The sequence below is a fragment of the Rhincodon typus genome, chromosome 2 (genome assembly GCF_021869965.1).
Source record: "Rhincodon typus isolate 14 chromosome 2, sRhiTyp1.1, whole genome shotgun sequence".
Lineage (NCBI taxonomy): Eukaryota > Metazoa > Chordata > Chondrichthyes > Orectolobiformes > Rhincodontidae > Rhincodon > Rhincodon typus.
In genome coordinates this window covers 78769532-78792732 of record NC_063333.1, presented here as the reverse complement: position 1 = coordinate 78792732, position 23201 = coordinate 78769532, and the positions used below count along the sequence as shown (strand labels likewise).

At 41.3% G+C, this 23201-nt stretch overlaps 1 protein-coding gene across 7 annotated transcripts in view; it reads left to right on the top strand.

The window, feature by feature from the left end:
- Nucleotides 1-23201, top strand: part of LOC109911669 (serine/threonine-protein kinase 31) — a 94735-nt gene that overhangs the window by 22675 nt on the left and 48859 nt on the right. For all 7 annotated transcript variants that reach the window (XM_048606468.1, XM_048606475.1, XM_048606488.1 and 4 more), the window contains exons 7-10: nt 4608-4990; nt 7410-7587; nt 13280-13404; nt 21314-21473. In XM_048606468.1, coding sequence (XP_048462425.1) covers nt 4608-4990; nt 7410-7587; nt 13280-13404; nt 21314-21473 — 846 coding nt within the window. The remainder of the gene's footprint in view (nt 1-4607; nt 4991-7409; nt 7588-13279; nt 13405-21313; nt 21474-23201) is intronic.

Here is a 23201-nt window from a genome sequence, read left to right as displayed (position 1 = left end):
CCTACTATCTCTGAAAGGAAAGAGGTGTTTCGTTGCTTTTGCATAAACCTTTACACCCCCCAGGGAACATGTCCTTAAAATCCGAGCTGTGCCTTTCAGGAAAGAAGCTCCTGAAGTTGGTGCCCTCTCCAACAAAAGTAGTCCATGCTAGTTAAATTTACAATTCCAAATCTGAGTTTGTTAGATTTTAGGCAGGTACATGATGGAATTAGGATGCAAACTTGGCTATGATTTTATTGAAGGATGGCAGAACCGACACTTAGTTGCCTATTTTAGTGTTTAATCTTGTTTTATCGCAATTCTGGTAATAGATCTTCGTTTAATCAAGACATTTGTTTGAGAAGAAATCTTTACCCCTTTCTGCAATTAGCAAGACTGATTTAATGGTTTTAGCAGTGATTTTATTTTTCAACTTTTTTTTTGAGGAAAAAAGTTTTTCTTTAGTAAGTTCTGTCAATTTTTGACAGCCCAAATGAATTACTTTGCTTTTGTGACAATGGGGAGTAATTGTGAATGACAAGGCACCAAACGCCAGCCAATTGTTCACACACATGCATTAATTATTCCAGTCTGTAACTAACTGTAAGCAAATACAGATTGCAATTACTTACACAACAACTCTCACTGATGTGTGTCACTCGGTAGCAGACTGTAGGAAATTATAGACCATGTGAAGATTTGGGCTGCTGGTGTAGCAGCAGAGGTTTAGGTGAGTTGGAAAGGAGTTGGTAGAATAGTGATCAAGTGAATTTGTCACAAGTTATGTTGTGCCGTTTAACTTAAGTTTAAAAAAACTGTCCCAAGGAATTTCTCCAGAGCATTACAATGCCAGGTATGATACCAAGCCACAGAATGAGATATTGGAGTCAAAGTAGTTTTGTAATGGAGGAAAAGTTATTTGAGAGGCAGACAGGTTCAAAGTGACTATTCCAGAACTGAGCACATGGTCACCAATGGTGGAACAATTAAAATCAGGTTTGTGCAATCCGCCCAAATTTGAGAACTGCAGATATTATGCATAGTGCAGGACTGGAAGGGATTAGAGATGTGGAGGGATGACTCCATAGAGGAATTTCGAAAAGAAGAATTTAAAATTTTGAAAATTAAAATGTTGCTTAACTGGGAGCCATCATAGTTCAGTACGTAGCAGGGTGATAGGGGTCATGGGACATGGTGTGAGTTAAGACAAAGGCAGCAGAGTTTCATATGACCACTAGTGTATGTGAGGTAGAATGTAGCAGACCAGGGAGGAGAGGATTGGACTAGTTGAGACTAGAGGTGTTGAAGGCATGAGTGAAGGAGATCCAGAGTTCAAATCAGCAGGCTGGACAAAACTTAAAAATTTTAACCATAAAGGCTTTTGTGGCTCACAGGCCTGGAACAGCGAAGATGAAGTTGAGTCAAACCATCAGATTTGATCGAAAGGAGGAGTTTCTTCGCTTTTTGACTAACTTAAAATGATGGTGTTGGGAGTAGAGGGGATTTTGTTTTTGTCTTTTGTTGAGAGAGTTTTTCAAACTATTTTTTTTTCCATTTTTTTAATATGGTTTTCTTGTATTTGCAATCAACATTTGTGTTGTTGTTAAATCCAAACCTGTGGCTTTATGACCTCATCTTTCAATGAAAGACTGCCCTGGTTAAATCAAAAGAAATTGAAACGTGATCTATTAAGGCAACCTTTGTTCTGGAAACTGACTTATACAGTAGTAACATCATACCAAACAGTTAGACTCTATATAGCTGAGGCTTAGTTCAAAGTGATGGGAGATGTAGACAGAATGATGAGAATGAGAAAGGACAGTTGGTGCTACATAAACTATTTAAGGTTTCAAGTTAGGGAATGGGGGAGAAAAGAGGACTAGCAGTAGAAATTTAAATAAAAGGTGAAGTTCATAAATTTATGCTGCATTACTGATTTTAGTTTGTAGTTTGCCAGCAGGGCCCTATTTTAAGTTAGCTTAGATGATCTAGTGAATTTGTGATCAAATTTAAGACCAAGTCAAATTCCGTATTTTTTAAAAAAAAAATGCTTTTACCTGTAAAAGAACTTGCTGAGTAGAACTGACGTTTCATGTTTGACCACTGGATGTCACTTCTGCACTGAAAACAAAGTTAAACATGCACACATCATGGTTCATGCGTAGCTAAAGATTGGTGGAGGTCTTTGTGTGAGTTTGTGGAGGTTGATTCTTGGTTAAATAGCAAGGCCTGGAGAATAGTTTTCTAAGTTATTCTTGGTCTGATGTACTGGGTAGACTTAAGCAGGTTGATCACTATACAATCTTTCTATTCAATGGTAAGATCCCAGTTGATGTTATTAGTGGACAAATCAGATCCTAGACTGAAACCTGGCTTGGTGAGATGATGGCCTCATGGCATTGCTGCTTAACTAGCAATCCAGAGATCCAGTTAATATTCTGGGAAACCCAGGTTCAAATCCCACCACAGCAGATGGTGAAATTTGAAATTAAAAACCAAACAATGACCGTGAAATTGTTGATTGTCAGGAAAAGAATCCATCTGGTTCATTAACGTCATTCAGTGAAGGAAACTGTTATCTTTGCTGAGTCTAGCCTGCATGTGAATCCAGACCCACAATAATGTGGTTGACTCTTAACTGCCCTTGGAAATGGCCAAGCAAAATGATAGAATAAACTGCAAGGAAAGAGAAAAGGAATGAAACCAGATGGACAACCTGACACCAACTTGGGCACTGGAAATGACAATGGCAAACACAACCCTGTCAACCCTGTGAAGTTCTCCTTATTAACATCTGGAGACTAATGTCAAAATTAGTAGAACTGTCTTGCAGGCTAGTGTCCTTCAAAACAGCATTCAAATCCATGACCACTGACCACTCTAGAAAGATAGAGGAGCATATATATGGGAGCACCACCACCTCCAAGCCACCCAGTGTCCTGACTTGGAAATCCTTCATTATCACTGGGTAAAACTTCTAGAGCTCCCTTCGTAATTGAACAGTGGGTCAAGACAGCAGCTTGTCGCCACCTTCCCTTGGGCAAGGAATGCTGTCCTAGCCGGCGATGCCATCATTCCATGTATTTTTTTTCTCTGTTTTAATGAGTTGGTCTTTTACTGGACCACCAGTACTTGATGCTGCAGATTTGTTTTTTTTACAAAAAATAGCTTATTATGCACATGAAATGAAAAATCATCAAATAAAACAAACTATATATAACACCAATAAAAATATTGAAATGTGATAAAAGATAATTCCACTAATCCTAACAGCACTCTTAACTGTACTCACCAGAAAGAATTCCCTTCTCTATGGAGATTAATTTAACTGTGGTTTCAATTCCAACTGTTAAGAATCTGCGAACCTCTTCCTTGAGTCTTCATACAACTAATTTAAGGCTTACTCGGCTTCAAATGACCCTGTGTTGGACTTCAGGTCTAGAATTTGAAAACTTAATGCGTTAGTCTGAAGTAATCTGTTTCTTAACAATTCTAAACTGTCTCCCTTCTTTCGGAGCAACTGTTCTGTGAATCTCGCTTCAACCAGGACTTCTGTAAACCTCTCAAACTGAAACTAAAAATATTTTTCTTTCAAAGAAAGAAAATGTAAAAAGCTGTTGCTCTCCCCAAGCCGAATAACCACAATAGAATTCTGCATCCTTCTGTCTGAAACCTAATGCAATGATGTTTATCCTATTTGTTCATAAGGTTCCCATTGTAAATGCATCCTTGACTGTTTGTTTTTTAAATAAATCTCCCTGGCTACAGAAACATTCACAAGTTAATCATTAAACCCATTCAGATACACAAACCATGCCACATGTCATTAGTTCAATATCCAAATGCTTAAAAAAAAATTAAAATATATATCTGTCACACACCTTACATCACAACAGGAAGGTTTCGTATTTCTTGACATTGGGGTGTATTTTATAGGACTGGGGAAGCTATACAGACGGGATGGACTTTATCTGAATTGGGCAAGCTGCAATTCCAAGAGTATAACTATTCAAGATAGAGAGGATTTAGACTACAAAGGAGGAGCCAACAGACTGAAAAATTAAAAATAAACAATTGGGAATAGAAATGATAATGGTTCTGGATGTAAAGTACACAGCAAGATGATGGCCAGATATATAGGCACTGATCCAACTACTGATGTATACGATATCAAGCTAAGACTATTCATGGTGAAACTGATGAATTAAAATTATGGTTTTCTCAGGAGTAACGAAGGCCTTGAAATTGTGATTATTTATGGTAGGAATCTTAGAAATAAAATGGAAGCTGCAATATTGCTGAGATGATAGGGTTTTTTGACAGTGCTAAGAGTAAATAGGCTATCAACTTTTTCAGAGCTGTAGAAAATACAAGCTGACTTTAACATTATTAAGAAAAACTGTGGATAAGGTTGAGTGACACAAGTAGGAGGAAATAAAGTCTAGATATTTACTACTGAATTATAGTAGATTCTGTTAACTGTTTTCTAAATGTTACCATTTTTAACCCTGTCTGTCTGGCGAAACATTGCATAATGATTCAATTCCTTATTTACCGGATATCCAGCAGTGGATAGTTAATTGACTTTAATTGCTCTAATACACAGATATCTTTTCTCCTTGCTTCAGGGAAGACGTTTTCTGGCCAGTTTGGTAAATGACAAAATAATCCAGGTTAATCACAGAGACACAGCTCAGGATGGAGCCTTCCTTGTAGATGCACAAAGTGATGCTCTAGATGTTGGACAAGAAGTTCTGAAAAAGGGGTTTGCTGAAAAGTGCAAGACAGCTTCTGTCCACAACAATGAAGGAATAAAAAGTAATTTAGTCCCATTGATTTCTGGTAGAAATGCTGAGGGGTTTCAGGGACTCGGCATCGGTTCCCAGAAAATGAAGAATACCCTTGATTCGAGAAATGATCAGCTGGGAAGTGAACCTAAGGGACGAGTAGACAATGTTGAATATTGTAGAGATCTAAGAATGAATCGTGGAATCACACTTGTACGTTCATTGTAAGTACAAAATGCTCAGTATTATTCTGTTTTTGGACCACTAGTTAACTTGGTTTTATTATAAACTCTTGTAAGAATGGTAATGCATACCAAAGAAAGGAGGCCTGTAAGAAAATACTGCAATAACTGTGAGAGACTTTGTACAAAGGTCAATCAGATAAAGTTCTTTTGGCAAAGTTAGTCTGGAAGGTGAGTTCATGGTGTTTTCAGCAATTTCTTAGAGCAATATGTATTTGAGCCAACTAGGGAGCAGGCTGTTTTGGAATTGGTAATGTGTAATCAGTCAGGATTAGTGTATGACCTCCTTGAAAAGAACGCTCTGGGCAACACGTATACACATGATAGAATGTCATGTTCTGTTTATCGGTGAGAAATTTTGCTGTAAGGCTAGATTCCTCGGCTTAAGTAATGCAATTTCAAGGGTGTGAAGACAGATTTCACTGAAATAGCCTGGGAATGTAAGTTGGAGGAAATAAGCTAGGCATAGTGAAGTAGTAGCAGACTTGTAAGATATTTCATAACTCAACAGAGATATTCCTCAAGAAGGATGCACAGTTGGTGGCTAACTGAGGCTGAGGATGATATCATTAATGCAAGGTCAGAAGATTGGGCGTATTTTAGAAACCAGCAGAAACTGATAAAAACAGTAATATAAAATTAGAGTAAGAGGAAAATAACTAGAAACAAAATTTTTACAAGAATATTAAAAAATGTGTGATGAATGTGAGCGTTCTTGCCTTTAAGAGGAAGAGACTGGGGAATTAATTTGAGGAGGCTTCGAACACTTACTTAGAGTAAAGGGAAGGAAGAACATAATCTAAAAAATGTGAGCATGTACGTTTTGACTGGGAGAGTAGAAAAACAAATATTGTTTAAATGGAAAGAGAGACTAAAATCTGTGGTACAGTGGGATTTAAGTGTCCTTGTACAACATTGCAACTGCACACTAACTTTTTGCAACAGATGATTGAGATCGCAAATGAAATATTGGCTTTTCTTGCAAGGGAATAGAGTATACAAGCAGAGAAGTGTTACTAAGCCTAAGTGACACTGCATCTGGAGTATGCTACAATTTTGGCTCCTTAGTTAAGTGGTGGTATAATTGCATTGGAAACAGTTCAGAGAAGGTGAACTGAGTTGATTGCTGGGATGAATGAGTTACCTTGACAGTGAGAGCATGTAAGACCTATTCATTGGAAATTAGAAAAATAGTCTTATTAAAATATACTCTGAGGGGGCTGGGTGAGGGTATATGTGGAAGATCCTAGAACTATTGCGCACAATTCAAAAATAAGAAGCCTCTTATTTAAAATTGAGGTGAGAATTTCTTTAAGGATCGTTAGACTTTGTGATTCTCTTCCCCAAAGAACAGTGGAGGCTGGGTTATTAAACCATATTCAAGAATAAATTAAGCAGAGCTTTGATCAGTAAAGCCGTCTCCGGTTATGAGGGCCAAGCAGAAAAGATTTGTTAAGGTGATAATGAGATCAGCCAGATTTTATTGGATCATGGAACATACCTTGAGGGGCTGAATAGTTTAGTTCTGCTCCTGTTTCTTATGGTCACCAATTTGATTTGAAATTAGGTTACTAAATAGAAGATTGTCATGTTACAAAATTCTGCTGTGATTGTTTTTGCTAAGTTAGTACCTACAACTGGGAAAATCATGATCGTTTAGCCTTTTTTTATATCAGTGGACTTGTTCATGTGAACAATTAGGTATGACCGTTTAGGTATGCTGAAAAGAACAGTGTAATTGTTAGATGTGGGAGTAACTAAAAGACAGGATTGATCTTTCCTTTTATACCTTCAAGTATATAACGTGGCATTTCCACCAGCTTTTCCAAGGGCAAGGCCAGCATTACTTGTCCTTTTAAAACATGGCAGTGAGCTGCCTTTTTGAACCACTGCAGCTCACATGGTGTAGATGTACCAATAGTGATGTGTTTTTTGACCTGGCAATCATGAAGAAATAATGGTGAACATCCAAGTCTGGATGATGTGTGACATGGAGGAAACTTGCAGGTACTGGTTGTATTCCCATACTCCTGATTCCCTTATTTTTCTAAATTGTTAGGGTTTTGATTTTGGGAAGAGAGCTAATGAATAATCCATTGTTTGGAATGGACAGATGTCTGCATCCTGTCGAGGTCATACAAGTTTCTCACAAATATTAAAACAAACAGATTTGAATTCTTCAATTGCCACTCACTGCTCCAAAAAAATTAGACAAATTTATCAAATATTCTGTCAAATATTTGTAAACTATGATTTGGTAACTCTGCAAAATATGCTGCTTTTATACTGTGTTTAAACAAGTTACATCGAAGTTGGTTGTTTCACATTATGATGAATGAACGGATAGTGCAGAGAAATCAAAAACCATTTTCAGTAACCATTTCAAATCCCCTTTTTTAAGGGAGAGAAAAATATCAGGCCAGTGTCGTACTGGACAGAAGCTCAATATGGTGAAGATGCAACATGATCAAAAGTTGCTAGAAGATCAAAATGAAAAGTTGAGAGCCAAAAATAGCAAATATCTCCAAAATTGCAATGTACTGGAAGGGCAGATTAAGCATCAGCAACAGGAATTGAAGGTATTGTCAAACAGATGTGATCACTTATTTTGAGACTTCCTTTGTTTTGCTCTAAAAGTTTAAATTCTGTTTAAAGTTTCTGCTTTAAAATCTTTCTTAAAAAATGTTTTAGAAGATTTTTTTGCTTTGAAGTTACTTCTACAAAATGTGCAGGAGAATCTATTCATATGGAGCTCAGTTTTCATGTGGCTGTGGCAATATGTAATACTAGCATTTTCGCTGTAGCGATAACTGTTGCTTCGTGATTTTAAAAGTAGTAATGAGCTGACCGAACTCATTTTTGAGGACAAGGAAAAGACTGTTATTGCTTGAATATAGAATAAAATCTGTGGAACACAACCATTTTTAAAACTTGAGTGTCTTTGAAAAGATTGGTTATTGTTACAATAGAGAGTTAGATTTGAAAAGGAAGACAGAGAGCCTCTGCATAGTGTTGGTAAGGGAGTAAATGTATGTGGTTGTGATTTACTAGAACCAGTAGGGTTCGCAGTTTTGAATGCCAAATATTATGGATTTTAAGTATTCAATAATTAAGTGTGCACTTTACAGCACATTGAGTTGTGGAAATCAAATGTGTTCCAGTCCAGGCTTGATGCACAAATTGATCAGGCCTTTCTGTCCAGAAGGTGGGTGGGGGAGACCTGATTTTTCTGCAGGAGGCTAAAAGGCACCCAAGGCAGATGTTTAAGAAGAGATTGAGAGGAAGCAATCGTGAGATTAATTCAGAGATTTTGACCTTATTGCAGCACAGGGCCAATGACTATGTGTGGTCACAGTCAATGAATGTTTATTCCAGTGCCACCATCTGCCAGCTAGACTACCCACCGCCACTCTCGTACACAAGACCATCACTAACACATCATCAATCCCAGCTAATGAGGTTCATGAGTAACATTTGTTTGCAATGGCTCACTCTCTCTCACTTAGCACACCTGGAACCTCGCATCTCGGCACTTAGATACATCCAGCTATTCAAATATGATGCGTTCATCACTCAAACCTATTTCAACACACTCTTAAACAGTCTTCCCTTTTTTCTGTCGGGTGCTGTGGTACTTGGTGAGGGAGCAACGGAGAATCGACAGAGGCCCGCAGAGTTTGGAGGCAATGGTGCTGCAAATTGATGAGATTGTGTTGAATAAGGTTGTAGTAAATGGTGTAGCTGAGAACGTCAATGATGACAATATGTTACTGTCTTGTGGATACCTCAAACTTCACTTCACCATCATCCAGCAATCTGGTATAAAGTATAAGCCATTGATGGTGTGACCACAAAACTCTTGCTTTCCACTTTTCTCCTTTTTATTACTTAAACTTTGCTTCTACATTTAAGTTTTCATACACTCAAGCTGCTACCTGGCCAGCAAGTGAAGGCTCACAAGGAGGGACATGAGCAAGAACAGAGATTTGAAGATGGAACCCCACCATACGATCCAATCCTTGTACGAATTGGTAGTTACATGAGAGGGTGTGAGGAAGTGGAGGATCGGCATGTGATGGCACTGGGCACAAATCCCTGGTTGCCGAGGCTGCTGACTAGATACACTGCACAAATTTAGATGTGAGCTTTTGGTGCTGCACCAGGATAAGGTTGAGGGTCATACTCATTTGGAATGTTGGCTGCATTGCCACAGATTTCCTGTGTCACTGTCCAGGAACACTGAGGCATCTGGTCCCAGCTTAGCATATCTTTATGCGGAGGTTGGAGACTGCACTTTTTGTAATGGCTGACTGCGCGAGAATACTTGTGAATTCGGCAGTGCTGAAATGCCTGGTCGTCACTTACAAGACAGAAGGGTGCCACTTAATTTCTGAGAGCTGCAGTGAAAGCTCAGGCTGAGATCTTGAGATCCATGATTGGTGCTACATGGGTTTAGACTGCTGCCCTCAGAGATGCGGGTAACAATGTTCGAATTGGCAACAGTTTCTCACATTAGACCAGCAATCCAATAGACTCCTCTTATTGTTAGGGTTCTGTCTCTGGAATGGAAGTTGTTTTGTGGTTCAGGAGCCTGCTGTCCTCCTTTCAGAATGAAAACGTTGTTGTTCCCACCACTCATGTTGCCCCTGAGGCTGTCTTCCAACCAGTCATTCCAAATTGTTGCTGATCGCACTGTGCTGATGGATTCTGAAGGCGGGTCCTTGATCAGCCTTGCACCTCTGCTGCAAGTCCATTTGTCATGTTTTAAAATCTTCATTCACGGGAGGTGGGCATCACTGTCCATACCAGTATTTAGTGCCCATCCCTAATTGCCCAGAGGGTGGTTAAGGGTCACTATGGCTCTAGACTCAAATGTAGGCCAGACCAGGTAAACACGGCAATTTCCTTCCCGAAAGGCTGTTGGTAAACTGGATGGGTTTTCCTGACAATCGATCAATTCATTCATGGTCATCATTGGACTGTGGGATTTGAACCTGGGTCCCCAAAACATTACCTTTGTCGCTGGATAACAGTCTGGCGATTAATACCCCTAGGCCATTGCCTCCCCTTCTTCTCCTATTAAAAGTCAGCTGCTTTCCATCAGTCATGCACCAGCCACTGAAGTAACACTGCAAGAGTGTCAGGATTTGGGCACCTTCTTGATGGGCACTGGTGAGCTGTTAATTTTTTTTTTTTTTGTGTTGGTGTTGGAAGTCCTGTTGGATAAAGTTATTAGGGAATGTTTCTTCTATGGTGTCTTTTATGTCAGGATTTTGCACAAGTGGATGTTGTGCTGCTCTGTGCAGGAGGATGGGAACGTTGCTGGTCTTGGGGTGCTTTCAGAAGATCCAGGGTCAGATTAACTACTGCTGGTCAGGACAGTTGATTTGGAGTGATAATGTCCTGATGCTGCCACCTTTTCCTCCACTTGAAGCTAAAGGCCTGGTAGTAAGTGCTGAATGCTTCTGAAAACAAGTTTGTGTTGAGTACAGCAGTGCAGCAGACCCTGTGGACAAACTCCAGCAAATGTTGCAGGGTTCCACCTGGAAGGTTGAGGCTGAGGAACCGTGGTTTTAGAACAGCTCTGGTTTTCTTCAAGATGTTCCTGGCTGCAGAGTCCTCTTAGACACATTGTGTTTGGGTGGAAAAGGAGTCATGGCCTGTATGTGATAATTGTGATCCTCATCTCAAAGTAACCACTTTCTGGGTCACTCAAAAATGGCAGAAACAAACAACTGATGCAGAATCATAGCAGCATGGCTGCTTCCAAGAATGACATGGTGCATGGTTGTATACCAACCAGTTACCCTTTGCTGAAATGTCTCCCTTTTAAGATGTGGCACTTGCAGAGCCACATGCATGGCATTGGTGGCCCCCAGCATCATCGGGCAACTTGCTACCTTGGCAAGACCACAAACCACTTCACCCTGTTTCTTTCTGAGATTTGGAGATGGTGGCACATTTTAAGCAACCCTGCCCCTGGTGAAGCATAACTGCTGTAGATGCTGCTTCTGGCTTCAATAGATCTAGCAGGGCTGCCTAAAGATCCTTGATGCTGTTAAAACCCTTCTTCCTCCTCCTGGGGCCATACTGAAAGCTGATCCAATGTCTTTTTTGGTGGACCCCACCCCGTCACGCACCTTTGGCCTGGGATCTAGAGACACTGCTGGGCTGTGGGTGTGTGTCATACTGCCAGCAATTATCAGCTCGCCTGTAGGGCTGCTGTATAATACAGCTACTAGTCTCTGATTATCAGCAACTCTTGGAGGCTGGGACTTCCAACCCCTGAGATCCACGATCCCGGGAGAAGGTCTCCCTCTGGCCCAAATGGCAGATGATGTGGCAAATCTCCTGAAAAGTAATGCAGGGTTCTTGCCTGTTCTCTAACTAGTGACCTCCCACATATAAGCATGCAAAATTAAAGTGCATGGGATTGAGGGTCGTGTACTGACATGGGTAGAGAACTGGTTGGCAGACAGGAAGCAAAGAGTAGGAATAAATGAGTCCTTTCCAAGTGGCAGCCATTGACTAGTTGGGTATCACAGAGGCCAGTGCTTGGACCCCAGGTCTTCATGTATTAATGATTTAGATGAGGGAATGAAATGTAATACCTCCAATGTTGCAGACATTACAAAGCTGGGTGGGAGGGTAAACTGTGAGGAGGATGCAGTGATGTTTCAGTGCGATTTGGACAGATTGAGTGAGTGGGCAAATGTATGATAAAGTATAATGTGAATAAATGTGATGTTATGCACTTTGGTAGCAAAAATGGGAAGGCAAGTTTTTTTATCTGAATGGCAGAACATCGGGACAAGGATGGTACAGTGAGACCTGGGTGTCCTTGTACGCCAGCCACTGAAAGTAGGCATTCAGGTGCAGCAGATGATGAGGACAAGTGTGGGGCTGGATGAACACAGCAGGCCAAGCGGCATCATAGGAGCAGAGAGGCTAGAGGCTGCCTCTCTGCTCCTATGATGCTGCTTGGCCTGCTGTGTTCATCCAGCCCTGCACCTTGTTGTCTTGGATTCTCCAGCATCTGCAGTTCCTACTATCTCTGATGAGGACAAGTGTGTTGGCCTTCATCGTGAGAGGGTTCGAGTATAGGAGCAGGGATGTCGTTGGAATTGTACGGGGCTTTTGTGAGGCTACGCTTGGAGAATTGTGTGCCGTTTCGGCCTCCTTAACTGAGGAGGGATTGCACCAGAGCTTTACCAGACTGATTCCTGGGATCGCAGGACAGATAGTATGAAGACAGAGTGGATTCATTATTCCTATATTCATTGGAGTTTAGAAGAATGGTGGGGGATCTCAGAAACCTATGAAAATCTAACAGGACTAGGCACAAAGAGTGATGACCGGTGAATGCAGAACCAGGGGTCACATGCTATGGATAGGAATATGAGAGGCGCCATTTAGGACTGAGATGAGAAGAAATTTCTTCACCCAGAGAGTCATGAGACTGTGGAATTCTCTGCTACAGAAAGGGGTTGAGACCAAACACGAAGGAGTTCGATGTAGTTAAAGGAATTGAAGCTTATGGGGAGAAAGCAGGAACTTGATAACGAATCGGATGATCAGCCATGATCATTGAACGGTAGAGCAGACTCAAAGGGCTGAATGACCTACTCCTCCTATCTTCTATGTTTCTATGACTGAGACCCCATTAACTCTCCATGAGTCTGCCCATAGATTTCTACAAGGTTTGAACATCCTTGACAGATCCACTTCTGTTCAAGTGGTCATGTGGGGTATTTCTAGTGGTACCATTGCTTATCTTGGCTATCCAATCACCTGTAGATACTTGTGCCTCACAAAACTAGGTGTAATTACTGCTGTCAGAAGACATGCACAAAACAAATTGACCAGGCTATGTGTCTCATGCACCACTGCTTATAAATTCCAGAATTTTTATGAATGGACAAAAGACTTGCAAGCCAGAGCATTTCTGTTTTCAGAATTGGTTTCCTACTCTGTATTTCTGTGTCCTGATTTTAAAGAAATAATTTTAAGGATGACACTTGTTTACTCTGAAGTCCCAGCTATGTTGCTGTTGCAGTTGTTGAACTGGCATCATGTACATTTCTTTGGGAGCTGATGGAGACCTCTGTTACATATCAAATGGTAACTGAGTTAGGACCATTGCCAGGCTTGGCAATGCAGAAAGTTACAAAATGAATGTTTGTTTAATATTAAAAGGTATCAAGTATGTTATTGCTGTTAGAACATCAGTAGAACATTGAAACTATCGTTGCCTGTTCTTTTTTTTCCTAGAAAATGGAAGAAAAATTAAAACAACATCAGGAAACAGAATTGAAATTAGTAGATAAACTAAAACATGCTGTTGAAACAAAACTCAAGAGTTTGACAAACAACGTTGAAAAGCTCAGACTGGTTAGGTAAGACTTCTTAGCATCTGAAGTTTTGATGTAATTTTAATCATGACTATGCTGAGACCATCTTTTATTGTATATTCAATTGGCAATGTCAAACATTCATGACTGAACAGTTAATTAAAATTTTAATGTGGACATTTGCAAGCAAAATTTACTGCACACATAATTAGAATTTATGGAGTATCCAGTTTGGAATTGGAGATGAAGAATTAAGTTAATTTTTTTTGTCATTTAAGATTAATCATAACCCCCAGCTAAAAAGCTATGTTGTGATTCCGGAGACCGGTTATACATGGACTTTATTGGAAAGGAGTTCAGGAATGCAAATCAGTCTGCTATCAGGAGCTATTTTCCATATTGTTGAGGTTTTCTGGGCCTTGGGAAAGCCGGAAATTTGATTGCACAATGTTAGTTATGTTAAGATCAAGTACTTTATGATGCCCTGAACCATGGAGGACAAAACAGAAGTTTTCCTTTTGTTCTGTGGTCCTTTCCCTTCCAGTGCCTTCCACAGAACTTTGCTAATCCCAATGGTAATAGCACAGATTATTTTCAAATGTTACTTAACTACCAGAAAGACACACAAGTTGCAAAACTGAAACAGACCAGTTGGTCCAACCAGCCGTTAGTGGTGTTAGCTTTCATGTTAGCAAGCAGTTAAGCATGTTACCGCTGTGATTCAAGATTCCTTTTTTACCTTTTTTTAATTTACTTATCCAGTCTAATATTAGACATTGACATGGATTTTGCTTCAACCATTAGTCTTGGAGGTGAACGCTGTTGCTCTATGTCTACAGGTGTTTCTCTGGCAATAAATGTTCAGATAATTTTGTCTCAGTGGATCTTCATTCTAGACTCCTCAATGACTGCTTCTAATTGCCTTTTCTCATATTTCATAATTTTCAATTCTATTATTTTTCCTCACAATTTGTGCTGTTTTGATTCCTTTAAATAAACTCCTTTTCAAATCTGCCTTTTTGTAGTAAGAGGATGTATAATTACAATCTTTGCTGTACCTTCGATTAAAACTTAATATTTGTCACATAGTGTGAAACCCAAAGCTTGGCACAATACTCATTACCTCCTGATATTTATTTACCTCCTGTGATGAAACCCAAAAGTCTGATCATCTTTAAATACCTCCTCGATCTGAGTTGCTTCCTTTAACATGCTATGAACCACTGTTCTTTCATCTCTCTGTCCTTTCATGCCACTGAGTTACCTTTCATTCAGAATATGCTTCCAGCTGTTTTTAACCAAAATGCATCATATTGATTTGTGTTATGTCTGTGAGTTGTAAATGACCCCAGTCTAAATGGTTCAGTTGATCCCAACATGCTAACTGAAGTCTTCATTATCAATCTCCCTTCATTGCACACATTGAACGGTTTGTCAAATGATTTTAAGATACATAATCTGAATGTTTTTCAGTTTGAGTCCAATAGCATTTGCATATAGAGCACTTCAGGACATGAAGCATGTTTTGAAGAGTTGATGCTTTGGTCATGTAGGAAAATTTGTTTCTTTATGCTTTCATGGCATTTTTTTTTTGTTTTTTTTTGCCCATCTCTAAGTTTTTATTATTCATTTGTGGGCTGTGGATGTTGCTGGCAGGCCAGCACTTATTTTCTGTCCCTGGTTGTCCTTGAGAAGGGTGGTGAGCTGCCTTCTTGAACCGCTGTTGTCCACCTGTGACCCACCCGGCCATTAGGGAGGGAATTCCATTACATTTGAACTGAGACAAAAACACTTTGCAGTCGGTCTTTAGTCAGACAGGGTAACGATGGAAGGTTTCCTTCCCTAAAAGGCACTGAGCCAGATTTTACAAGGAGTGACAATCCATGCAAACCCTTCAGGAAATTATAAAACGTAGCGATGTCAAGCTGTTCATGCAGTCACTTCAATCCTGACTTGGTCTCACACTCACAAAGTTAAAGGGGAATACTGTTCAATATAAAGGAAGATATAAGATTATATGGTTGATACCGTTCAGTTCTCTTTGAGTGTAAGGTTCTAACTTGAGGCGCCTGTTCATTAGCTGGTTTCTTCGCAGTCAGATGTTGCAGTTACTGAAAGTTCTTGGTTCCTTGATTTTTCTCCACCTCTTTTTGTGGGAACTGTGTGCCATCTATTTCAGGGAGAGAAAATGAAGATAGTTGCTTTTCTTCAGTTATTTACCAAAAAGCTTTGGAATCTCCCTTGAAATACTGGGTCCAGTGTGTATTTCCATGTTGTTCCTTGGTGGATGGATCTACCCAATATGTCGATGGCCTGAATTCTGCATTTGCTAATGGTTTCCTCGGACAGTGCTAGATTTCAATGGGTGAAACCGTGGTGTTGGCCGGCAGTGGGGCCAGTTCACTTTTTTGCAACAAAGTTCCGATGGTCCATCATCGGTTCCTTGTTCCTTATTATTCTTTTATACAGACACATGGAAAGGTGAAGTGATCGGGACAGGATCTGGGGAGGTGTAGTTAAAGGTGTGTGAGGTAAGTGTGATGTCTATTTAGTAGTTAATTGGGAGATAGACAGACAGACTGTTGTATTCAGTAGTACCTCATTTTTCCAGAGTAACTCTGGTTCTGACAATGTAAAATTCATGGGCTCTGATTTAATGGAGACTTTGAGGGTTCTGGGTTTAGAGGAATTGTCCAGAAGAACATTGTCTCAGCTGGGAGTGTGCTACGATGGGGATTCCACCAAGTCCCCACGCACACTTCCGACCTACACTGGAGTAACGATTGACTGACCAGCAGAAAACCAAGGCCGTTGGTGAACCAACTAGATTTCTGCAACAATTGATAATTGATTTGTTTCATGGTCACCATTACTGAGACTAATTTCCAAGTTCCAGTTTTATTGATTTGGATTTAAATTTCACCAGCAGCAGCGGTGGTGGGATTTGAAACCACGTACCCTCAGCAACCCTCACCCGTCACATGCTATTGGCCTTCAGCCTCCTTGAGACTGCTTACCCCTGAACCTTGCTGCATATTCACCATCGCACCCCCCAGTCTCTAACTCTGAGGCCAAACGGTCTATCCTCAGTAAAAGGGCTCACGTTCGTGCCCCTCCGTGCCCACCACGACATGGAACCCTTCTTCCGCTGCCTCCATGCCTCCTCCTCCTTCGATTTAAAGGTTCCCAACCACCAGGTGGGGACCCCTTCTCCCACCCCCACCCTTCCTCCTCCCCTTGGACATCCCCCTCTTAGCCTCTTAACAGCCCTCGACCAGTTCATTGCTAACTGCCAATGCGACGTCGACTGCCTCGATTTCTTCACCCCCACCCCCCCACCCCGTTGCACTCTAACCTCATCCCCCTCTGAACGTGCAGTGCTTCACACTCTCCACACCAATCCCCGTTTCACTATCAAACCTGCTGACAATGGCACAGAGACCGAACGCCAACTCGACGACGCCATTTTCTACCTCACCCTTGACTACGACCCCACCATGCCCCGCGAATCTACTGTCACCCACCCCGTCCATGACCTCATCGCTTCAGGTCACCTCCCTTCCACTGCCTCCAACCTTATAGTCCCCCAGCCCCAGACCTCCCGGTTCTACCTGCTCCCCAAGATCCATAAGCCCAACCATCCCGACCAACCCACCATCTCCGCGTGCTCCTGCCCCACCAAACTCATGTCTTCCTACATTGAATCCATTCTTTCCACCTTGTCCAGGCACTCTCCCACCAACATCTGGGACACAAACCATGCCCTTCACCTCTTTGGAAACTTCCAGTTCCCTTGCCCTCAGCACTTCATTTTTACAATGGAATCCATATACATGTCCATATCCCACAAGAATGGCCTACAGGCCCTCCGCTTTTTCCCCCTCCAACAGACCCATCCAATGACCCCCACCACCAATACCCTCCTCCTCCACCTCGCCGAACAAGTCCTCACCCTCAATAATTTTTCCTTCAATTCTTCCCATTTTATCCAAATCCAGGGGGTTGCCACAGGCACCCGCATGGGCTCCAGCTATGCCTGCTGTTTGTCGGTTATGTTGAACAGTCCCTTTTCAGTACATACACCGGTACTGTTCCCCAAGTAACAACTTCCACCCTGCCCTCAAATTCACTTGGTCTATCTCAGACATCTCCCTCCCCTTTCTTGACCTCTCCGTTTCTATTTCTGGTGACAGTTTACGAATGGACAGTTACTATAAACCCACAGACTCCCATAGCTACGTAGACTACACCTCCTCCCACCCTGTATCCTGCAAAAACTCCATCCCGTTTTCCCAATTCCTCAGTCCCGTCTCATCTGCTCTGATGAGGAGGCGTTCCACTCCCAAGCATCCTGGATGTCTGCCTTTTTCAAACGATGCTGTTTTCCCCCCTCTGTCATCCAGACAGCCCTCCACTGCGCCGCCTCCAATCCCTGCTCCACAGCTGTTAACCATCTCCCCCTGCTCTAAACATACTAAAGGCAGGGTCCCCTTGTCCTCCTTTTCCACCCTCCACATCCAAAGTATTATCCTCAAACACTTCTGCCAAGTCCAATTAGACCCCACCACCTGGAACATCTTCCACAAGGTCCTTTCCCTTCGCAACACTCCCCACTAATCACTCCAACCCACCCGGTACCTTCCCCTGTAACCGTAAAAGATGCAACACCTGCCCGCACACCACCTCCCTCACCTCCATTCAGGGCCCTAAACAGCCGTTCTAAGTGAGACAGAATTTCACCTGCATCTCCTCCAACCCAGTCTATTGCATCCGATGCTCCCAATGTGGTCTTCTCTATGTCGGTGAGACCAAATATAGACTAGGTGACTGTATTTGTTTCACCAAGCGTCTTTGCCTGTCCATAATGGCCAAACTAACCACCTGGTCACCACCCATTTCAAACCCCGACCCCTTCCCTGACACGTCCATCCTTGGCCTTCTCCAGTGTCGCAGCGACTTGGCATGCAAATTTGAAGAACAGCACCTTATCTTCTGCCTGGGCACCGTACAGCCTAGAGGACTCAGTATTGAGTTCTTCAATTTCAAATAACCTTCCCACCCATCCTTTGGCTTCCTTTCCAGCCTCATCTCCCTTCCATTTCACCTTCTGACCCTCCAGGGAGGACAAACCAGGTCATACCTACTAGCTTTGTCCATCTATCACTACCATTCTGTTACCCATGCCCCTCTTTACCTGCAGTTCCCTCCTACTCCCACATTCGGTCCTGAAGAAGGGTAATACCTGAAATGTTGCCTTCTCCTTTCCTCCAGATGCTGCCTGGCCTGCTGTGTCCTTTGAGCCCCCTGTTTGTCTACCCACAGCATTAGCCTGGGCCTCTGGATTACTAGTCCAATGATGCTACCACTATACCTTGATCATGAGACAGTCAAATCGTGAATAGCAAGGTCTTGTAAACAGCAATGAAATAAATGACCCAGATATTGTACCTCTGTAATGTAGTTGAGCAGTAATTGATCAGGACATCTTTCTCGTTGCTCTTTGAGGAGGACCAAAAGGCCTTTTTACATTCTTTCTGAAGGGTACATGGAGCTTGGAGTTTATCTGAGACACCACTTCCATCATTCTAGTATTGTTGGCCTTGATTCGGAACTCGGTTCTCTGGAGTGGGGCTTGAACCCATAATGTTATATTTCAGGAACAAGACTGCATCATTGAAGCAAAGCTGATATCTAATTAGGAAAACAAAATGAAAAGCATTGGGAATTTTAAAGTTGGTACCTCCTGTTTAACATCTACATTTCTCATCTAGCTGTGGTGTTAAGTGACAGTAATTTCCATAAGCAACTAAGAATCACATTGGCATATAAAGAGCTCAGTAAAACTCCTTGAAAACATACTACAATGCCTATTCTTTCAAAAAGTTAGCTATTAGTTGATACTTTAGGTACATTATTTTAAAGATAATTGTAATTCTGACTGACTCATCACAGATGATACGCTGCTGGCAAAATTTAGTTGGATGTGTGCTGAATTTGAAGAGCTATGATTTGTAAGTAATGGGAATGGACTTCCTGAAAGGATAGTAGAGACTGAATCAGCTGTAGCTTTCCAAAGGGAAATGGATAAGTGCTGGATAATAAAGATGCAGAGATATGCTGAAAGGCCATGAGAGGGACTAACCGAACTGATGTTTCAGAGGACCACAATACGCTCAGTGGACCAAATGGTCATCTCTTTTTAATGCTGTATCCATTTTATGATTCTAACTTGTATGGAACTAAGCATCAGCAGCATTTGTAGATTCCAACACATTTGGTTGCAAACTTGAACTTTTTGTTTTGACTAAACCTCTGATACCATAGCAGCTCTTAACTGTACCATCTGAGAGCAGGATGGACAACACACTCAATAGCTAGGACATGGCCTCCCTTGTCTTTAATGTAGCTTGTTTTTCATTGATTCACTGCTTCTTTGTCTCCTTCAGTTTTGCATATGAAGTGTCTGCTGACACCAATGGTACTGTGATAAATTCTGACTACTCACCATCTTTCACTTAAAGGCTCAGCATGCACATACGTATGTGTGATATCAAGATGATTTTTAAAACTTGCTCTAAAAGCTTTTTCTTCTCTTCAGTGAAGTACCTTTTACTTTTTTAAATACACTTGTGTTTGATAGGTTTCTAACTATTTAAATTTAATTCAGAGATTTTGCTACCATTGCGCATGCTCTAGCTTATATCCCGCTGTGTTTCTTAGTTAGCAGATTTAACTTGAATTGAATATACATGTAATGTCTTGATTACATTATCCAAACTTTTCAACATTAGTGAAAATAGAAATCATGCCCTTTCTGTTTTTTTAAAATGTTTAGAATTCTTGTCCTTGTTTTGAAATCCTCCATGATTTCACCTTTCCTTATCTCTAATCTCTCCAGCTCTGTAACCCTCTGAGATCTCTGCACTCTAATTCTGGCCTTTTGCATGTCTCTAATTTTAATTATTTACACTGCCATTGACTGTTCCTTAAGCTGCCTTGGCCCTAAAATCTGGAATTCCCTCCCTGATCCCTCTACCTTTCTCCTTTCAGGCACTTGTTTAGACCTATCTTTTTGATAGTCGTGGAGTTGTACAGCACAGAAACAGACCCTTCAGTTCAACGTGTCTGTGCCAACCAGATATTCTAAATAAATCTAGTCCCATTTGCCAGTATTTGACCCATATCTCTCTCAGCCCTTCATATGCATGTACTCATCCAGATGCCCTTTAAATCTTGCAATTATACCAGCCTCCTCCACTTCCTCTGGCTGCTCATTCCATACATGCACCACCCTCTTTCTGAAAAAGTTGCCTTTGAGGACCCTTTTAAATCTTTCCTCTCTCAGCGTAAACCTATCCCCTCCAATTTTGACTCCCCTACCCTGGGGAAAAAGACCTTGGCTATTTACCCTGTCCACACCCTTCATGATTTTGTAGACCTCTATAAGGTCACTTCTCAGCCTCCATTGCTTCAAGCTTTTGGTCACCTGACCTAATTTCTTCTTGTGTAGCTCAAATTCAGTTTGGTAATGTTCGTATGAAGTACCTTGGGATACTTTACTCAGCTCAAGACTCTGCATTAGTATGAAGTTCCTGTGAAGTTATTGGAAAACCTCTCAACCTAGTTGAGCCAAATTGAAGGTCTAATAGTTGATCCTTGGTCACCACTGTTAAAGTTTATACTAAGTATTTTTGAGTAAAAGGTATTAGATGGTAGCAGACAAAATGGAAAAGTAATAAGAAAAAGTTGTAGCTGTTTCAAAGCTGAAAAAGCTTACAAGTTTTCAGGAGCTACCTGTTGCACTGAACTCGTGCATTAGCTTTTTAATTGAATTTTCATCAATACGAAAAATTAAATAAATTATTTTTTGTTTTATTTAAACGAAACCTAACACGCTATTCAAGTTGGTTCTGAAAATTCAACTTTAGCACTGTTTTGTGGACATCTTTTTTAGATGTGAGTTCAAAGAGAATCATTTTGGAGATGATCTTTCTGAAGCAGTGAAAGTAATCACTGAGGGATGTCTTTGCATGCTGCGCTCAATGAAGAATTTAGAAGATACTTGGAATGAATACAACAGTGCTCAGGAAACACTTCAAGCATGTAACTCAGTGGTGAGTTGGACAGATTTTCTGGGCTAGCTCATTGTGGTAACTAACTTACCTGCATATGGAGTATGTTTGGAGCATGTGTACATAATTTAATAACACATGGTCTTTTACATTATAATATATTCTGAGTTAGTTGGTTATAAGACTATAATATTTGTGTGCAAAATAAAGCTGCTATTCAGTGTGAAAGACCCAAGCTGGAAAATGGCAGTCACTTGTCCGTTGGACCTTTTATTAATGGTGCATTAGCTTGGAGAGATGCAATTTTGGGTGGGGAAAGCAGTCAGCTCTCCAGACCCACAGCAATGTGGTTGATTCTTAGCTGCCCTCTGGACAGTTAGGGATGGGCAGTAAATGCTGGCCTAGTCAGAGGCGCCCACATCCCATGAGTGAATCAAGGAAAAAATTGATCTCGTTATTGTTTGTGCGAGATTGCTGGTTAAACAAATAGACAATCTTGCATTTCTTTAAACTTTGGATAGCTTTGTGGAGGTTCTTGAAGCAGATGAATGATCATTTTGGTAGCCTTTGAGAAATGGAACTGAATTTTAATGACCGTGATGTGGCACTGTCCACTAGCTGGTAACCAGCTACATTCCTGCTGCAGTCATTTCCTGAAGAATGACCTTTGGTGATCGCACAGTTAAACAAATGTTATCTGGGCTTCTGTGCATTTATGAGCAAGGATCCCACATCCAAGAACAGGCAGCTCTTCACTCCCAGCAACCACTAGGAGCAGTGGACTGGAACAGACTCTGAACCAACCATTGCAAAGGAGGCACTGAGCAAGCAGGTCAGTTGGATAAGCTTTCTCGGGTCATTGGTTAAGCTCTGAGGTTTAGGGAAACTATTGGTTTTGTGCTGTTGGACTAGTGGAGGTGGGAAGAAATCCTTAAAACTCAATTGACCTTTGGTAAGAAGGCTGTTCTGAAACTTCTTTGCTATGATTTGATCAGGAAGGATTGGGTAGGTGATGCACACTTTGCCCTCATTTCCATCCTGATTCCAAGCAACCACCACACCCCCCTCCATTCTCTGACCACTGCCTCTGCCAATCAATGGAGCTGCCAGCTACTGATTAGCCAGCAGCTCTATGGGTGGCACTTTAGCCCCAGGCTCCTCATTCCCATGGAATTGCTCACTCTCGGCCTGTTGAATGCAAAGGAATCTGAAAACTTCATTCACGCACAAAGCCACCTCCATTGTTCAACTTGCACACCTACTTTATGAAGTGCATGGTTTTGACTGCATCTCCTCTTAAAGGGTTAAGGAGTCTTTATTGAAATTCATGCACAAATTTTATCTATGGTTCAAAAGCATAGCTCCACTTTTCTTGATGAAAGAGTGTAATAATTAACTGAAAATTTAGTGAGCTTCCCTTTGATTGTACTTTGACTGCTCATTTGCTACCCTGTAGCAATTTTGTGATAAATTCTGAACATAAAGTCTGTTGATCACGGTGTCCCCACACTTTTTGGACTAGTGTAGTCCATTTCTTAAATCTTCCATCTTGAGTTTAGACTTTTTGGCTTTCTGTTCTGTTGACTGTTCTTACTTGCTTTGGATAAATGAGGCTTCTATTTTCACTTGAACACGGTATGTGTTTTCCAAATCAAAGGCTGTACTGAATTGAGATAACAAGGTGTAGAGCTGGATGAACACAGCAGGCCAAGCAGCATCAGAGGAGCAGGAAGGCTGACGTTTCGGGCCTAGACCCTTCTTCAGAGAAAA